The 17701-nt window shown below is 34.1% G+C and overlaps 1 protein-coding gene across 7 annotated transcripts in view; it reads left to right on the top strand.

Moving 5' to 3' along the window:
- Nucleotides 1-17701, top strand: part of LOC150076131 (irregular chiasm C-roughest protein-like) — a 565240-nt gene that overhangs the window by 513476 nt on the left and 34063 nt on the right. For 6 of the 7 annotated variants that reach the window (XM_090388091.1, XM_090388093.1, XM_090388090.1 and 3 more), the window contains one exon: nucleotides 7418-7471. The exons of the other annotated variant lie outside the window; for it this stretch is intronic. In XM_090388091.1, the coding sequence (XP_090244217.1) occupies nucleotides 7418-7471 (54 nt within the window). The remainder of the gene's footprint in view (nucleotides 1-7417; nucleotides 7472-17701) is intronic. 7 annotated transcript variants of the gene reach the window in all.

The following is a 17701-nucleotide window of genomic DNA, read 5'->3' as shown; positions in this document are numbered from 1 at the left end:
ATCAGTATATAGTTTATACAATCTATTTAAAGAAAGCCTTAAATACTTCAATCAGGTCTTCTTGAAAGTGCCTAGTTTCCATATGCAGCAGTTTGTAGAACCAAAGTTTTTCTTGGTAAGAGCACTTTTTGTGCCCTTAACTAATCTGTTGCTCATCTCTGCACCTGTTTCAACTGACTAATCTGTTGATAGACTTATCATTATATATAAAATTGACAGACTTATTATTTAGTCGGTTTTCTTTGCGTAAAAATTTCATTTTAGAACTGCCTTGAAAGGAAGGAATGATTACTGGTTTAACAGATATATTGTTACGGTAGGTGGTCATTTTTTTTTCTCAGAATTTGTATCTCTGCTGTGTAAATAAGTTGTTTTTTTTTTTTTGTTTGTTTGTCATTCTGGCACGTAATGGAATTGTTGACAGAATATTCTCAGAAGTAAATGTTCAGTCATCAGATGAACAAAACTGTCTAGACATATAAATGATATTATTTTATATATATTTGGCATAAATTTAACATGGAAATATTTTCTATGATGTTCAAAATATAATTAGAGCAGGAAGAAGTTCAATAAAAGTTTCCAAAACAAAATTTATTCAATAAAATATAACTAAGTAAAACCTTTGGCTTGTGATTTATTTTAGTGCAGTACTGCTAAATGATTCCATTATTTTTAAGATATATTAATCCATACTCTCTCTCTCTCTCTCTCTCTTATAAATTCTTTTTTTTTTCCCTTATTAAAATTCCTTTTTTAGAACAAATATTACCTAAATATAACAAAGTTCTAATTGTCCTGGATTTTAGGCTTTAAAACTAATTTTTGTCCATGTTGTGGTCACAGTATCTGACCATCCTACTTATGCAGAGAGTCATTGGACGTGCACTTTTTTGACTATGGGAATAATATGAACTTTTTTTTTTTTTTTTTGTGTGTAGCAGATGAAATAAGTTTGCCTCCTTACATCATTATGCCATTTAATATTAATAGTCACTTGTGTATTAGTATTCAAAATATATTGAATACTTGAAATTTTTTTTTTTTTTTTTTTTTTATGAGAACTCTCTTGGTACTGCTTTATTCTATTTGCAAGTTGGCAGAGATGCACTAATTGAGAATATAATTTTTCTAAAAATGCCAGTAATACTGTCAGAATTGCAAATGTAGCATTCCATGCTTATGACTGCAAAAGTTATTTTTGTTTTAAAAAAATTTGTAAAAGCATTCAATTTTATTTTTTATCCTTTATAATGTATATTGTGATTTGCAATTTCAGTCCAAAAAGATGTTGGTTTCCTGCCTAAAATATTTTCATTTGGGTCTTGTTAATCACTTTTCTTATAATGTGGGGTTTTATTATTTAGCATTAAAATTTTGATAAACTATTTTTCTGTCCAAAAGCATTAATCTTTTTGATGAAAATACTTGTAAAAGCACGTGAAATGTGTGAACCAGTGCAAAGTGCTGCAACTACTTTAAGTGGGCACAACAAAGTTTCAAGAGTAAAACTTTTCCTGAATGCCATATGCCCACTGTTGGGCATATGGCATTTAGAACACACCATAATACTTATGTGATTGTTCTGTGACCATACATATTCAATATATTAAGTGAATGACATTACATTGCATTCTTTAATAATAAAGGTAAAGAATCAACATGTAACTCGATTTGAATTTTGCAAAAAAATATTAGTTTGTGTTTTAAATAAGAAATATGTTCCCTACATCCACCATGTCAAATGTACTAAACAAATTTCCTTAATGGAAATGTTTCTGAACTCTCTTTGGAGTTATGTTGTGAAGTTCAAAAAATGATAAAACCAAGAAACATCCAACTGCAAGTTTGTTTCAGCATTGTTTATGTCCAGCTGTTCTTAGTTTTAGTGTCTTGACTTTGAGAACTGAATCACAAAGAGGGTTCAGAAATATCATTTAATTAAAAAATGATGATGAATGTAGGGAATGATTTTCCTTGTTGAATACAGTAAATACATTTTTTTTTGAAAAATTCATTTTGAGTTAAAATGTTTATTTCTTTGTCATTCTTCTCCAATTCTAAAACAACCAGCAATGCAGGTGAAGGCTGATATAATACTGAACAAAATGTAAAAATTCACAGTGTCTTCACCGAAAGATATTTTAATGTGTTTAGTGTACTTTTTACATTACATGCTATAGGAAACGATAATGGCATACTGCAGTTGATTTACAGATCAAGAAGAATTATCAATCATTTTAGTGAAGTCACATATTTTTGGTTGTCATGGGCTAAAATTGAATTTCGCACTGAAACTTAACAATTTTGACTCAGCCTGTGTCTAACTTCACACTGAAAGAGCTAAAAAATTTAATTTGTCACACTTCCACAAAATTCCTTCCAAATATAAAATAAACAGATAAATACAGTACTGTTACTGGTTTTCTTTGCATACTCACTGGATGTGGGAAGTTCAAAATGGAAGATTTAATTTTTCCAAAAATGGTGGGCCGAAGTCTGCTATGAACAAACAAATAATGGGATGGCACATGGTCTCCTCAGTTTCTTACAAGAATTTCGACTTCCAAACAATTGCAGGAGTTGCTCCTCTGAGAAGTACAGGATGGCCATAATGCACCTCCCAAGGTTTTTGCAGTACTTTGATCCAAGCCCGAGGCGGGAATCGAACCTGCGACCTTTGGGTTGCCAGGCAGGCACTTTACCCTCCTGGCTAGCCCGGTCGGCTAATTTCATATTATGTCATTTCATACAATGTAGGAACTTATAAGACTAATGCTCATGACCAGCAAATTCATTCAATCAGCACTCCTGAATCTCCAGAGATATCAGATAACTGGGCTTATACTGTATGAAAAAACAAAAATATATCATCAGTAAAGCATTGCATAACTTAATACATGGATTTATTGAATACACAACAAAACAACAACAAAAGGAATAGGAATAGGCGCATGTATACCAATGCTACAAGTATAGTAAATAAATTTGATGAATTTGAAGTGTTGGTCAAGACATCAAAGGCGGATATTGTTGGGATAGCAGAGACGTGGTGTCACACAGATATAAGGAATGCAGAACTGGAGTTTGGGGAGTACAATGTGTACAGAAAGAATAGACAGGATAGAAAGGGAGCAGGTGTTATGCTGTTAATTAAGAAAAACATAAAATCAAAAGAAGTGCACCCAGTTGATATAGATGAACAGTGCACTGTTGAGTCAGTTTGGTGTGACATAAGCACTGCGAAAGCAAAAATAAGAGTAGGGGTGTGTTACAGGCCTTATGACTCGAATGAGTACAATGAACAATTATACAGAGAAATAGAGTGGGCCAGTAAATCAGAATGTCTTATAATGGGGGATTTTAACTTCCCAGATATTGACTGGAACTTGTGGGTTGGTCACTCACACACTAGTCAGACTTTTGTGGATTTATTGGATGATTGTTTTCTGCAGCAGCATGTTCGAGAGGCAACCAGAGAGAGTAATACTCTTGATCTGGTTATCAGCAGTGATCACTCGTGTATTAAGAATTTGCAGATGAAGGAACCACTAGGTGGCAGTGATCACAGTGTACTGATGTGGGATTTACTTAAAGATATAATTACCATCAGGGGTAAAGGAAAGGGTTTTTGCTTCTGTAAAGGTGAGTACAGTGGTCTCAGAAAGTTTTTAAATTCTGTACAGTGGGATAAACTGACGATGTTACCAACAGTAAATTCTAAGTGGGAAGCATTCAAGGAATTAATCATGGAAGTTACTAAAAGTTTCATACCTATTAAGAAATATTGTTCAAGGTTTAGGCCTAAATGGTTATCAAATGAACTAATGAGACTCGTAACAGAGAAGAAAAATGCATTGGATGCATATAAATTATCAAGCGACTCAGAAGCCTATGGCGGATATAAGCTAGTCTGTAATCAGGTCACAAAGGAGGTTAGGCAGGCGAAGGCAGATTACGAGAAATCCTTGGCAAAAGATGCTAAGAAAAACAGCAAGGATTTCTTTACTTATATAAACTCTAAAAGGAAGGGGATGATTGGTCCACTTGATATTGATGGATCGACTGTTGATGATCCTACCCAGATAGCAAACAAACTGAATGAGTATTTTGCATCTACATTCACACACGAGGAGTTATTAAGGTTTGGAAATGGCAGAAGGTTATCAAATTGTAGCAGGATACTTAATGATTTTGTAATAACTGAGAGCAAAGTGGAGGAGAAATTGTTGAAGTTAAACATAAGAAAAGCACCTGGGGTGGATGGGATCTATCCAGTTATATTAAAGGAGGCGGCAAAGCAAACCTTGGCCATTATTATGAGAGCATCCTTGGACTCAGGGGAGGTTCCCACGGACTGGAGATGTGCAAATGTATCCCCAATTCACAAAGGGGGATCGAAGGGTGACACGAGTAATTACAGACCAGTTAGTTTAACTTCTGTTCCGGGTAAAATAATGGAGTCACTGGTTAAAGATGCATTGCAGGATCATCTAGACAAGACTGCAGCAATAATTCAGACACAGCATGGGTTTGTTAAGGGAAAGTCTTGTCTGACAAATTTGATAGGATATTATGATGTGGTTACAAAGGAACTGGATGCAAAAAATAATTTTGATATCATATATTTGGATTTCAGGAAAGCTTTTGACACTTTTGCGCATGAAAGACTATTGTACAAATTGGAGCAGAATGGTATTAAGGGTAAGTTGCTACAATGGATAAAAGGATGGTTAAGTGGGAGAAAACAGAGGGTGGTAATCAACGGGTGCTGCCCTTCGTGGACTAATGTTATTAGTGGAGTCCCACAGGGTTCGGTGTTGGGTCCACTGTTGTTTTGTATATTTATCAATGATACTGATGAAGGTATATCAGGCTTAATGTCGAAGTTTGCAGATGATACAAAGGTCGGCAGGGTTGTTAATGACAGTAATGGCAGTGTGCTACTGCAACAGGATCTATATAATTTGGGCAGATGGGCTAAGACGTGGCAACTGAAGTTTAACCTTGACAAATGCAAAGTACTGCATATGGGTAGAAGTAACCCCAGAGAAACGTATCAACCGTGTGGTACTACACTTAAGGTGGTAGAAAATGAAAAAGACCTGGGAGTAATTGTGCAGGCAGATATGAAGTTTTCTGAGCAATGCAGACAGGCTGCCAGGGCAGGTCATGGGGTTTTGTCAATGATATATAGAAATTTTGCTAGCAGAGAAAAAGAGGTGATTATCCCTCTGTATAAGGCAATGGTCAGGCCACGCCTTGAGTACTGCGTACAGGTCTGGAGGCCTCATTTTAGGAAGGATGTAGATTTACTTGAGCATGTACAGAGAAGGGCAACAAGATTGGTGAGGGGAATGAAGGGATCCTTTAACCAAGAGAGGCTTAAGTTCTGCAAATTACAGTGGCTGGAGACTAGGCACCTGCGCGGTGATCTGATTGAGGTATATAAGGCCTTGAATGGGTTGAGCACGCTGAATTCTGATGGGATCCTTCCACTTGTTCAGATTACGAACTTAAGGGGGCATAAATTCAAATTAAGAAAAGACAGATGTAGAATAGATGTGCGGAAATGTGCCTTTAGCCAGCAGGTGGTTAATTGCTGGAACAAATTTCCATCTGTCGTTGTGGAAGTTGATAGGTTGAATAAATTTAAGGAGGAACTGGACAGGCATTTGGAGGGAATGGTGTGATATTTTTTTTTTTTTTTTTTGGCTGATGCTGCATAAGCTCAGACACATGCTTTCTTGCATCACATGCCACTACTACTACTACTACAGTGTTTATCGTATGGAACATATTGAAAGAGAAAAAATATGCACTATCTTCTGATATGTGCAAAAACTAAATGAAAAATGGTTAGAAAAAAGAATTTTACTATGAAGTTTAGCCTGCATAGGCTTTAATGACATCAATAATCCTCTGGGGGACACTACAGATTTTTAATTAGGGCACCTTATTCTGGCTCTCAGTTGTTCCAAAACATCTTGAAGGTGCTTGATTTGGTTTAGCTGTGGTCTTGATTGTCAGCAGGTTCAACACATTATTCTTCTTAGACCACAGTTGTTCTGATTGTGTGTTTATACTGATCCAAATATAGTCCTTCCCCAAAGAATTGCTACAGTGCAGGTAAAATATCATAATTTTCTATTTATACTTTGGGATGATTGTAAAGTCAGAGGAGTTTATGAGATAGAGAATACAAGAAAATTACTATAATTAGCAGTCATGTGGGCTTAAACCACAGTTAACTCAAATGCATGTGCTACTGTACTCCCATCTTGATTACTCACATATGCCAGGCCTTATAAAGAGCTGCATATATGGTTTCATTGACAACAACTGGTAGACCAGTTCCAAACCATATAAAACAGACCCAATACCATCACACTTCCACCATTGAACTTCATTGTGGGTGCAGTACATTCTGGATAAAATCATTCTCTAAGTATACAACACAGCCATGTACATTCGATTTCAGGATATTATACTCAAATTCATTACTCTACATCATGTTCTGTGCACCGCTGTAATGTTTAGTGTTTCCGTTCTCTGTGTCAGGATAGGCTTTGTTGGGAGACAACTTTGACTTGCAAGCGGTGCATGACTATAGTAGCCCATTCTGTATTTCTGGTGTTTGGTGCTATACTTATACCATTTCTGCCAACTATCTCCAGTCAGCTCATTAACAGGTTATGTTGGAAAACTAGTACACTTCTCTCCATAAACATTAAGTTGAAGAGTGTGTAGTAGGACAATTTATTTCAGAAAAATGAGTGTCAGAACAAACATTACATAGCTTGTATTAAATTGACTAAGAGGTGTGGCCAGCCATGTGGCAGTATAGTGGTTTAGTGGTATGCCTATTGCTGCTGCGTTAAGAATGTAAATCATTTATGCATTGTGTCCTTTTTTTAACCTGTTTTGGAGACTGGCATGATATTGTTCTAGCCACTTATCAGAAATACAGAAATTCATTGATTTACAGAATATTTGTTAATCTCTTCACACCAAAATCAAACAGGTATACAAATACAAAGTACAGGTGAGAAGGTGGATCTTATATTTTGACTGCTATATATTTATGTATCTATATGAATGAAATGTTTTCCTTTTATAGGTATTTTCATTGTTATAATACTTTTACTAACATCACAAGTTTTTAATATTCCTTTAAGTGAAAAAAAAAATCATAATCATTAACTAAAGCATGCTTACAGATAAGATATTCTCATCTGTGAGCTTTGCCATTTTGCATGACAGAAATTTGTGCTCTGCATTTTTATCTTATATATTTCAAAACTATTCTATCTGTATTTGTATTGTTTCCTAATAAGCAAAGCATTAAATATCAGCTACTAACCTGTACTGCATGCTGCATGTGCTGATTGTGCTGCTGTCTGTGTTTTGCTTCTAGCATGCTCCCCAGTGGACAGTGGTTCCCCAAACTCCTTGTTATGTACAGCACAAGGTAAGCCACTTCCTAGATAACCATGCTGTTTTGTTTCTTTATTCTGTATGTGCACCAGTGGTGTGCACCTAACTGCTTTGTAAATTTCTGAACAAGACTGATTTATAAAGTAGATGCAACAGTTTTATTACTGTAGAAATTTTGAATTGCATACACTTTTTTGTGTGTATCAGAAAAGATTATTTTGTGAAATGCATCTATCAAGAAAACTAAGCTGTTGATATTTTTAGAGTTTATCACGTTAACAGGAAGAAAAAAAAAATTTGCTGCTATCTTGACTGGAGGAATAGTTGTCTTATCTTACATTTTAATTCGGTTCTGTAATGACAAAGTCTCTTCAATGTTATCAGAGTTGATTGCATTATGAGAGGGCATAGCTAAAATTGTTTTCAGAGTAAAATTTTGTTTTCTTTGCAGATGTGTTAAAAACAAATGTAGGATGTAAATTTTTGTAGTTAAGATGTGAAAAAGTAGTTAGTAATAGGTGATATTATGTCATGTTCTTAGTCATATGAAATTTGTATTACAGTCAAGTGACCAGGTCTACTGTTTAGTGGGATGCTTTGTTATAATACAGTCATATTATAATGAGTGATTTGTAAATATAAAATCAGAAAGCCTCGAAAAAAAAGCTGAAACTTAAAAAGCTTTTTATCAATTCCATTGTATTGTTTCAGTAGTCCAGATTTTATTCATCCATAGTAAAAATGCATTAAAAAGTGGCATTAAATTAATATTAGAGTATGTATGTCTACTAAGAATTATCCTGAAAGCATGATACACGTTCCACTATCTATTTTAAATTTTCATGAGGAACTTCATTTTTTAAAAAATGCAAACATATAATATGCCCATCTCATATTGATCAATGTGGTTTTGTTATTCTGTTCTAAAATTCACAATATTTAAATATTACTAAAAATATCTAATTAAAACAGAAGGAGAAACACTACAGAACATTGTGAACTATGCTATGCAGCAGTGTAACCAGGTAGTTGGATCATAGATAAATAAATTACTCATTAAGATAGGATGTTAATTTATGTTAATTTATGTTTTACTACATAAATACAACAGTGCAGAAAGGGGAATGATATGAATTTCAGTATGGAGTATCAAATTCCAACTAATTCTACTTTTGTCACTTTAGAATACATGAAGTTGTTAAAATGTGAAAGTACAACAGAATTTAAAAAGCAGGACCTTTGCAAATTGGAATGGATAGCAGGATGGGTGGTCTAAAAGTGGGATTGTCTCACAAAAAGTAGATAATGGTCACTTTATACACTATTACAATCATAAATACCCACACCATTTAGCATATTTCTTAATAAATATTTTTTTAATATATAAAATAAGACATATTTTAAAATGAAATATATTCTAGGATACACTAGGAAAAAATATTTTCCTAGTGTATCCTAGAATATATACACTAGGAAAAAATATTTTCCTAGTGTATCTTTTTCTAAAAGATAAATTTCAAAAATATAATGTGTTAAATATGAATTAATAAAATTAATGGTAATATGTTTTTTGTGTTTCTTAAATTTGTTTTAAAAACATAATTTGGTATTTATTAATTTATTCCATATAAATCTTATTTAAAAATGCCAGATGTCTAGTGTCTTTTTTAATACACCAGTTAACATATTGTCAGATATATATTTTAAAAAATCCTATAGTTGGCATCATATTTTACTCTGTTACTTTTCAGTTTATTCTAATGTCTTATAGAATATGTTAAAAAGGAAAGGAATTTATTTTATTTCTGGAAACAACTTCACTGCCAAATACATAAGGTCTTTATATTTTATATCTGTGATATAAATCTGAATATTTTATGCATGTCTACTGTGCTAATTGAAAAATAGTCAGCTGTTTTTCATATAACTAAATATTTAATTTAGAAATCACATTTTAGTTATCTATCTATATTAGCTATGCTTTATTTAACCAGGACTTGCTCATATTAATTAAGTATTCAAAATACTACATTCCTCCCATACCTCCAAATGAAATAGAATAGTATTATAGTATTCTGTTTACTCTGAGAATTGCTTATGGAGCTTTTCCATTATACAAATATTTTTTATTTCCTTTCTTTCAATGTTAATTGTGTTTCTAATGCTTAATTAAATGAGTAAGCATTGAAGAAGAATAAGCACAGTTAATATATTATTTCAATTTACAGGATATTTTGACTATGGATGCAAAAAATCTTTAGTAAATGTTTTAGTTTCATCATTTTTACGTGTAAGCAATGTTAAAAAATAGCAGTTCCACATTCTGCATTGTTTGCATGTATGAATGCAAAGAACCTGTAGGAAAGCTTTAGTTTTATCATTTTTACATAAACAGTATTAAAAAAGAGTTCCCATTGTTTGCATGTGATATTTTCTCAAATAAACAGATAAAAATGTTCTTCCTGGTGGATTTTTTGTTAATTAGTTTTTTTTTTTTGTAGTACTATAGGTTGGTTTAAATAGTTTTTAGATAAGATTTTTAGCTAAGTTACTCATATGCAGCTGTGTGTAGATTGTCTGATTTTCCCCATGACATACAACTCTCCTGACATACAAATCTCCTCTTCAGCCATGTTACCCATTAAGCTGAACTCATTGTATTTTTCTAGAACAATCTGAAATTTGGTTTTCCTATTAAAAATTCCATAAATAACCGATACCTGTACAGAAAGCAAGTGAGGTACAACACAGCAACAGTTATAACTGTTAAAGTGGATTTTCTCTTCTACTATTTTTTTATTGATTTATGATCTGGAAAGTTTTGCTATTCTTTTGAAGTTTAATGTTTACATTGTAAAATTGGTGGCTTTTTGGGAAAATTGGATTGGAATTATATGAGACATAAGTTACCCTGTAAACAAGAACCAAAATGTGCTACTTTTCAATTTTTTATTCTTGTTTAAATGAGTTTTTGAAAGTAGCATTGTTTACACTACCTTGTTTTCCCATTTGTATTTACTAGGGGATGGAGAGAGTGCAGGAATTCAATAAGAAACACTCATTTGTTTCTGTATTAAAAGCCTCTACAGCCTAAATATAAAATCACCTTTGCACTACTTTTTAGGTATTTTTCATAGTTCATGTTAATTGTCATAGTTTTTAGGCTGTAAAAGCTTATTTTTATTTTATTTTTTTAAATAACTATTGTTTTATTAAGATATTTCATTTTTAGAGTGCTTATAGTATTATTGGCTGAGGGAATGGGGTGAAACATAATCATAAATGCTATTGGTATTGTCACTCTGTTGCCTGATGCACAAGTGTAAGCTCTGGCATTTTGTTAGGCAGCTGAGAGCTTGATGGGCCTCATTTTAAAAACTTTTGAGGGAATTTACCCAGTTCTTCAAGTTCTCATAAACATCCATCAGAACACTGAGTTTATGCCTAATTTCTTCACACTCTTTGCACTGAACACACACAAAGACATCCCCATGGCTGTGTCATGTCCTGTTACAGATAGTTTTCAAACATTGCACAAGTAGTACATTTTGTAAGGCCATAATTCGTAGGAGAACCGCCCCTTCAGTTCTCCCTCAACCCACAGCACTTGCACTACTTTGAGCCCAATTTTCTTTGGTGCTCTAGTCTGAGTCATGATTTCTGTTTAAATTCAATTCAGTTTAATTTGAGAAGACTACCCTAAACTGATAGATACCTAAATAAAATAATACATATTATGTTATCAAGTTTACATTAAAAGCATTATGCTGTTAAGCTTGTGCCATGTGTATTATGCTATACTGTTACATTCATAATTTTAAATTAGTTTCAATAATATTTCTTAGCTGAAACAAAAAAAAATAAAATAAATAATACACACCAACTTATGTGATTAGAACCTTCAAACTACTTATTTACTACAATTAAAACTACAATACTACTACTATGCATTGCACTATTAATTACATAATATGATATTTGTACAAACCACCAATACAAAAGCTCTACAAATATTAAGTTTTAACTTATAAAATCACTAACTAAATTTAAAAACAAGCAAATAAATGTGACTAAGATTATTAAACTATTTATCAAACACAATTTAATATGTAATTAAGTCAAAATGATTGGCAAAATTTTCTTAAAAACCTATCCATTTTCAAGAGCTTAAAATTCTTCATCTGCAGTTTGTAACCTCGAACTCACCAAGATGCACTGACTACTGGTTTTCTCTTGCCACTACAGATATGTGCATAAACTTGAAAATTAATCTTCTGGATCAGTGTTCTTCAACCTTTTTTGAGTGGGTAAGATATTGGCCGATATATGATATCCTGTCATGGAATACAATATGGTGTATATATAAACTTTATTTTGTTTGTCGACTTTCACTTAAAAAAATATATAATAATAAATAAACTTGGGCTTTATGATTAGAAGCAAAATAATTGAAATTAATTACGTTAGTGAAAATTTGTTTTTAGCATAGATATCAAGAAATATATGCCTTAAAGATATAAATAGATATAAAGATATATATACACCTTAAAAATCTTTAATTTACGTCTTTCCAAATTATGATGTTTTGATATAATTTTAAGTTTAAAATTTTAAATTTCAAACCTTTTTTTTCCTTCTTCTATGTTGCTGAAAACAAGCGGTGCCCTGTTGTTTGGATTTTGCTCCTTACAATACTTCTTGATGAGCAGAAAGAAGAAATAAAAGTTTTTATATATATTAAAATTTTAAAATTAAAAATGAAGAAATTTGAAAAGATGTAAATCGAAGATTTATGTTGTTTCAATATAGCTTCATTTTTAATTTTAAAATTTTAAATTCTGAATATCAGAACTTTTGTTTCTTCTCTCGCCTCATCAAGAAATATTGTAAGTTGCAAAATCTAAACAACACAGTCTTGCTTGTTTTTAACAGTATACTTGGCCCTCCTGTTAATAACATTGAAGGCCTGGATGACAGGATGTGTGCGTGTTTTCTTCAGCAGATCATGCACCAACTGATCACTCAGACCAATGGCAAGGATCAGTTCAAAAGTTTTGTTTCGGACATAATATTAAGCCATTCATAGATAACACTGCTGTTTCATGGGGTGGAGTCACCCAGGCTATAATAAATGGCAGAATACATGACTGAAGTGTGTTTGTGATGGCCAGGAACTTGCCACTGTCACCAAAATTCAGTTACAGAGTGTGGAATTGGTAAATGCCATTTGTTTTGCTGCAGTGGACATGAATGATGTAGTAGTAGTGGCATGTGATGCAAGAAAGCAAGTGTATGAGCTTATGCATCAGCCAAAAAAAAACAAAAAAAAAAAAAAAAATCACACCATTCCTTCCAAATGCCTGTCCAGTTCCTTCTTAAATTTATTTAAGCTATCAACTTCCACAACAACAGGTGGAAGTTTATTCCTGCAATTAACCACCCGCTGGATAAAGGAAAATTTCCGCACATCTATTCTACGTCTGTCTTTTCTGAATTTATGCCCTAATAGGTTCGTAATCTGAACAAGTGGGAGGATCCCATCAGAATTCAGCATGCTCAATCCATTCAAGGCCTTATACACCTCAATCAGATCACTGCACATGTGCAGTGATCTGATTGAGGTGTATAAGGCTTGATCTCCAGCCACTGCAATTTGCAGAACTTAATCCTCTCTTGGTAATTGGATCCCTTCATTCCCCTCACCAATCTTGTTGCCCTTCTCTGTACAAGCTCAAGCAAATCTACATCCTTCCTAAAATGAGGCTTCCAGACCTGTATGCAGTACTCAAGGAGTGGCCTGACCATTGCCTTACACAGAGGGACAATCACCTCCTTTTCCCTGCTAGCAAAATTCCTATATATCATTGACAAAACCCCATGACCTGCCCTGGCAGCCTGTCTGCATTGCTCAGAAAACTTCATATCTGACTGCACAATTACTCCCAGATCTTTTTCATTTTCTACCACCTTAAGTGTAGTACCACACAGTTGGTACGTTTCTCTGGGGTTACTTCTACCAGAGGCGCCTCCGTAGCCAGGTGGGCAGGAGCAGCAGTGCATAGCACACGCTTCTTGATTAGACCGGGGTTCGAGCCCGTCACCACCAAATACGGAGGATGCGGAAAGGTCAGGGAATGATCACTGCATATCCCTGGAGCAATATGGCCTTAGTTGCTAATGTTCCTAAAAACTAAAACAACAACAGCAACAACAACTTCTACCCATATGCAGTACTTTGAATTTGTCAAGGTTAAACTTCAGTTGCCATTACTGTTATTAACAATCCTGCCAACCTTTGTATCATCTGCAAACTTCGACACTAAGCCTGATATACCTTCATCAATATCATTGAGAAATATACAAAACAGCAGAGACCCAACATTGAACCCTGTGGAACTCCACTAATAACATTAGTCCACAAAGAGCAGCACCCATTGATTACCACACTCTGTCTTCTCCCACTCAACCATCCTTTTATCCATTGTAGCAACTTAACCTTAATACTTCTGCTCCAATTTGTACAATAGTCTTCCATGCACAACAGTGTCAAAAGCTTTCGTGAAATCCAAATATATGATATCAAAATTATTTTTTGCATCCAGTTCCTTTGTAACCACATCATAATATCCTATCAAATTTGTCAGACAAGACTTTCCCTTAACAAACCCATGCTGTGTCTGAATTATTGCTGCAGTCTTGTCTAGATGATCCTGCAATGCATCTTTAAGCAGTGATTCCATTATTTTACCCGGAACAGAAGTTAAACTAACTGGTCTGTAATTACCCGTGTCACCCTTCGATCCCCTTTGTGAATTGGGGATACATTTGCACATCTCCAGTCCGTGGGGACCTTCCCTGAGTCTAAGGATGCTCTCATAATTATGGCCAAGGTTTGCTTTGCCGCCTCCTTTAATATAACTGGATAGATCCCATCCGCCCCAGGTGCTTTTCTTATGTTTAACTTCAACAATTTCTCCTCCACTTTGCTCTCAGTTATTACAAAATCATTAAGCATCCTGCTACAATTTGATAACCTTCTGCCATTTTCAAACCTTAATAACTCCTCGTGTGTGAATGTAGATGCAAAATACTCATTCAGTTTGTTCGCTATCTGAGCAGGATCATCAACAGTCGAACCATCGATATCAAGTGGACCAATCAGATTCAACCCCTTCCTTTTAGAGTTTATATAAGTAAAGAAATCCTTGCTGTTTTTCTTAGCATCTTTTGTCAAAGATTTCTTGTAATCTGCCTTTGCCTGCCTAACTTCCTTTGTGACCTGATTACAGACTAGCTTATATCTACCATAGGCTTCTGAGTCACTTGATAATTTATATGCGTCCCATGCATTTTTGTTCTCTGTGACGAGTCTCATTAGTTCATTTGATAACCATTTAGGCCCAAACCTTGAACAATATTTCTTAATAGGTATGAAACTTTTAGTAGCTTCCACGATTAATTCCTTGAATGCTTCCCACTTAGAATTTACTGTTGGTAACATCGTCAGTTGATCCCACTGCACAGAATTTAAAAACTGTCTGCGACCACTGTACTCACCTTTAAGGAAGCAAAAACCCTTTCTTTACCCCTGATGGTAATTATCTCTTTAAGTAAATCCCACATCAGTACACTGTGATCACTGCCACCTAGTGGTTTCTTTATCTACAAATTCTTAATACATGAATGATCACTGCTGATAACCAGATCAAGAGTATTACCCTCTCTGGTTGCCTCTCGAACACGCTGCTGCAGAAAACAATTATCTAATAAATCCACAAAAGTCTTATTAGTGTGTGAGTGACCAACCCACAAGTTCCAGTCAATATCTGGGAAGTCAAAATCCCCCATTATAAGACATTCTGATTTACTGGCCCACTCTATTTCTCTGTACAATTGTTCATTGTACTCATTCGAGGCATTAGGCCTATAACACACCCCTACTCTTATTTTTGCTTTTGCAGTGCTTATGTCACACCAAACTGACTCAACAGCGCACTGTTCATCTATATCAACTGGATGCACTGGATGTGGTAGAGATGCTGGAATTGAAAAATGCTGGGCTGGCCTAACAAGGTTTTGATTGAGTTAGAACAATAGAAGATAAATGCAGGAGGAAGAGAAAATGCAGACAGAACCACGAGTAAAACAGCACAACAAAAGAATGACCGAAGCTTTTAAATTTGTTTGAGAAAGGGATGGCCATTCTAATTGAGATGACTGAAACACGAAGTGGAGTGGCAAGTTCAGTCAACTATGAAATGATCATTTGCTTGCTCTGCCGTAATTAATCTTATCAAGAGAAGATGAAACAAAATTACAGTTTAGAATTCTATCCATGACTTCTTAAAATGTGAATAATTTAGTTTTTGTTTTTTAATAAGTAGTTCATTGAAACTTAAATTAAGTTGGCATGTCCAAAAAGTTGACCACAGGAATGCATGTCTCCTATATCACATATCTATCACAACAACACATGTACCTTTATTACAAAGGTTCATGTGTAACAAAACATGCCTGATTTAGATCATTTTGATATATATTGTGTTGCATTTACAGGAGCACATCCCTGATGCGAAAATTAGATTACTGGTTTGTTTTTGGCATCCTGAGTATTACACACCTCGTATAATGAACTTGTATATTGATATATGAAATATATTTTAAAATGCATCAAAATATTGAAAAATAGAAAAGTGCTTATTTTTGGTGGAATACTTTTGCAGCACACACAGAACATTAAAAAAAACTGATCTGTTCTCTCTCTCTCTCTCTCTCTCCCCTCCACTCCCAACATTAAAAAATATATATATGTCTTAATTAAAGCTCTAATTGGTCAATTGCTAAAGCACCATGTATTTTATTAGTAACTGACCAATGAAGGGCTTTACTTGTATTTTTTTTTTTTTTTTTATGAGAAGATTAAAGTTAAAAGTGAACAGAGTAGCCAGACACAAAATCATTTTGCTCATCTTAATAATAGTGCACAGTTATTTGTATTTTATTTCGATACCTATTGAAGTTGATACTCATTGTAATCATCAGAAACTTCTGAAAGATGTTTGCTTTTTTTTGACGAATTTAAACACAGACATGATATGACATGGATTATACTATTGATGGCCTGGTTGCCTCATGATGCAATGGTGGTGCCTCTGTAGCCGGGTGGGCAGGAGCAGCAGTGCATAGCACACGCTTCTTGATTAGACCGAGGTTTGAGCCCGTGACCACCAAATACAGAGGATGCGGATAGGTCAGTGAATGACCACTGCATATCCCCGGAGCAATATGGCCTTAGTTGCTAATGCTCCTAAAAATCAAATAACAACAATACCGATGCCACAATCAGTGTCCATCACTAAAGCAAACCAATGGAGCCGATTGATAAGTATAAAGGCAAAATTCTGGCAGCTTAAGCTTGGCTGCAGGGGTATAAGTGGTAAATACTACAATGCCCAGCCTACAGACCTGTCATTCTTGCAAAGAACTGCTTATATTTTCAGTCCCCTGATGAATGCATCAGAGGTCACTTGCATATGAAACAATGAAGATCATGATACTAGGAGTCAGCGAAGTTCTACATGGAAGGTATGTGTCATGGCTTCTGACATGATGGCATTGATGTCTCAACATTTGAGGTACTCATTTTTCACCAGATGTATATCTGATCTGTTTATTCCAAAAATCTGTGCTTCACTCGAACTATCCTTATATTAATTATAATTTTAAAGCCATGAAGGGTTAACTTGCTATATACAATATGGTTATTAATATACAAGCAATAAAGGTTCTAAAAAAAAAAACAAACAAAAAAAAATGTTTTTAATAAAGTAGCAGTGGGTGTGATTTCATTTTGTTTGTATTGTGAATGTCCACGTCTATAATTCTTATACATAATTATATGATGCCATTGGTCAGTTTACATATGTGTAAACTAAAGCTGCCATTAAGAAAGAATTTTGTTAGGTGATAATTCATTTTTAAAAAGTATTAAAAAATAATTTTTTTCAGTCTCAGTGCAATGTAGTGTAAATTGAGTTAGAGTAAATAATACTTAAGCATAATGGAATTTCAGAACATTATCTCATTCCTTGGTTACATACTGTCAAACTTGTTTAATGGGATTCCATTTAAGGTTTTCTTTTGAAAGAATAGTCTTCTTGGATTAAATCTATCTAGTATCTCAATTAAATTACACAATGTAGCATAATATTAATAACAGCTAAATGGTTTTGAGAATACAGAACAATTTTGTTATTATTAATTA

The sequence above is a fragment of the Mastigoproctus giganteus genome, chromosome 13 (genome assembly GCF_048544385.1).
Source record: "Mastigoproctus giganteus isolate SK-2022 chromosome 13, ASM4854438v1, whole genome shotgun sequence".
NCBI classification, from domain to species: Eukaryota; Metazoa; Arthropoda; class Arachnida; order Uropygi; family Thelyphonidae; genus Mastigoproctus; species Mastigoproctus giganteus.
This window is presented reverse-complemented; position numbering and strand designations above follow the sequence as displayed.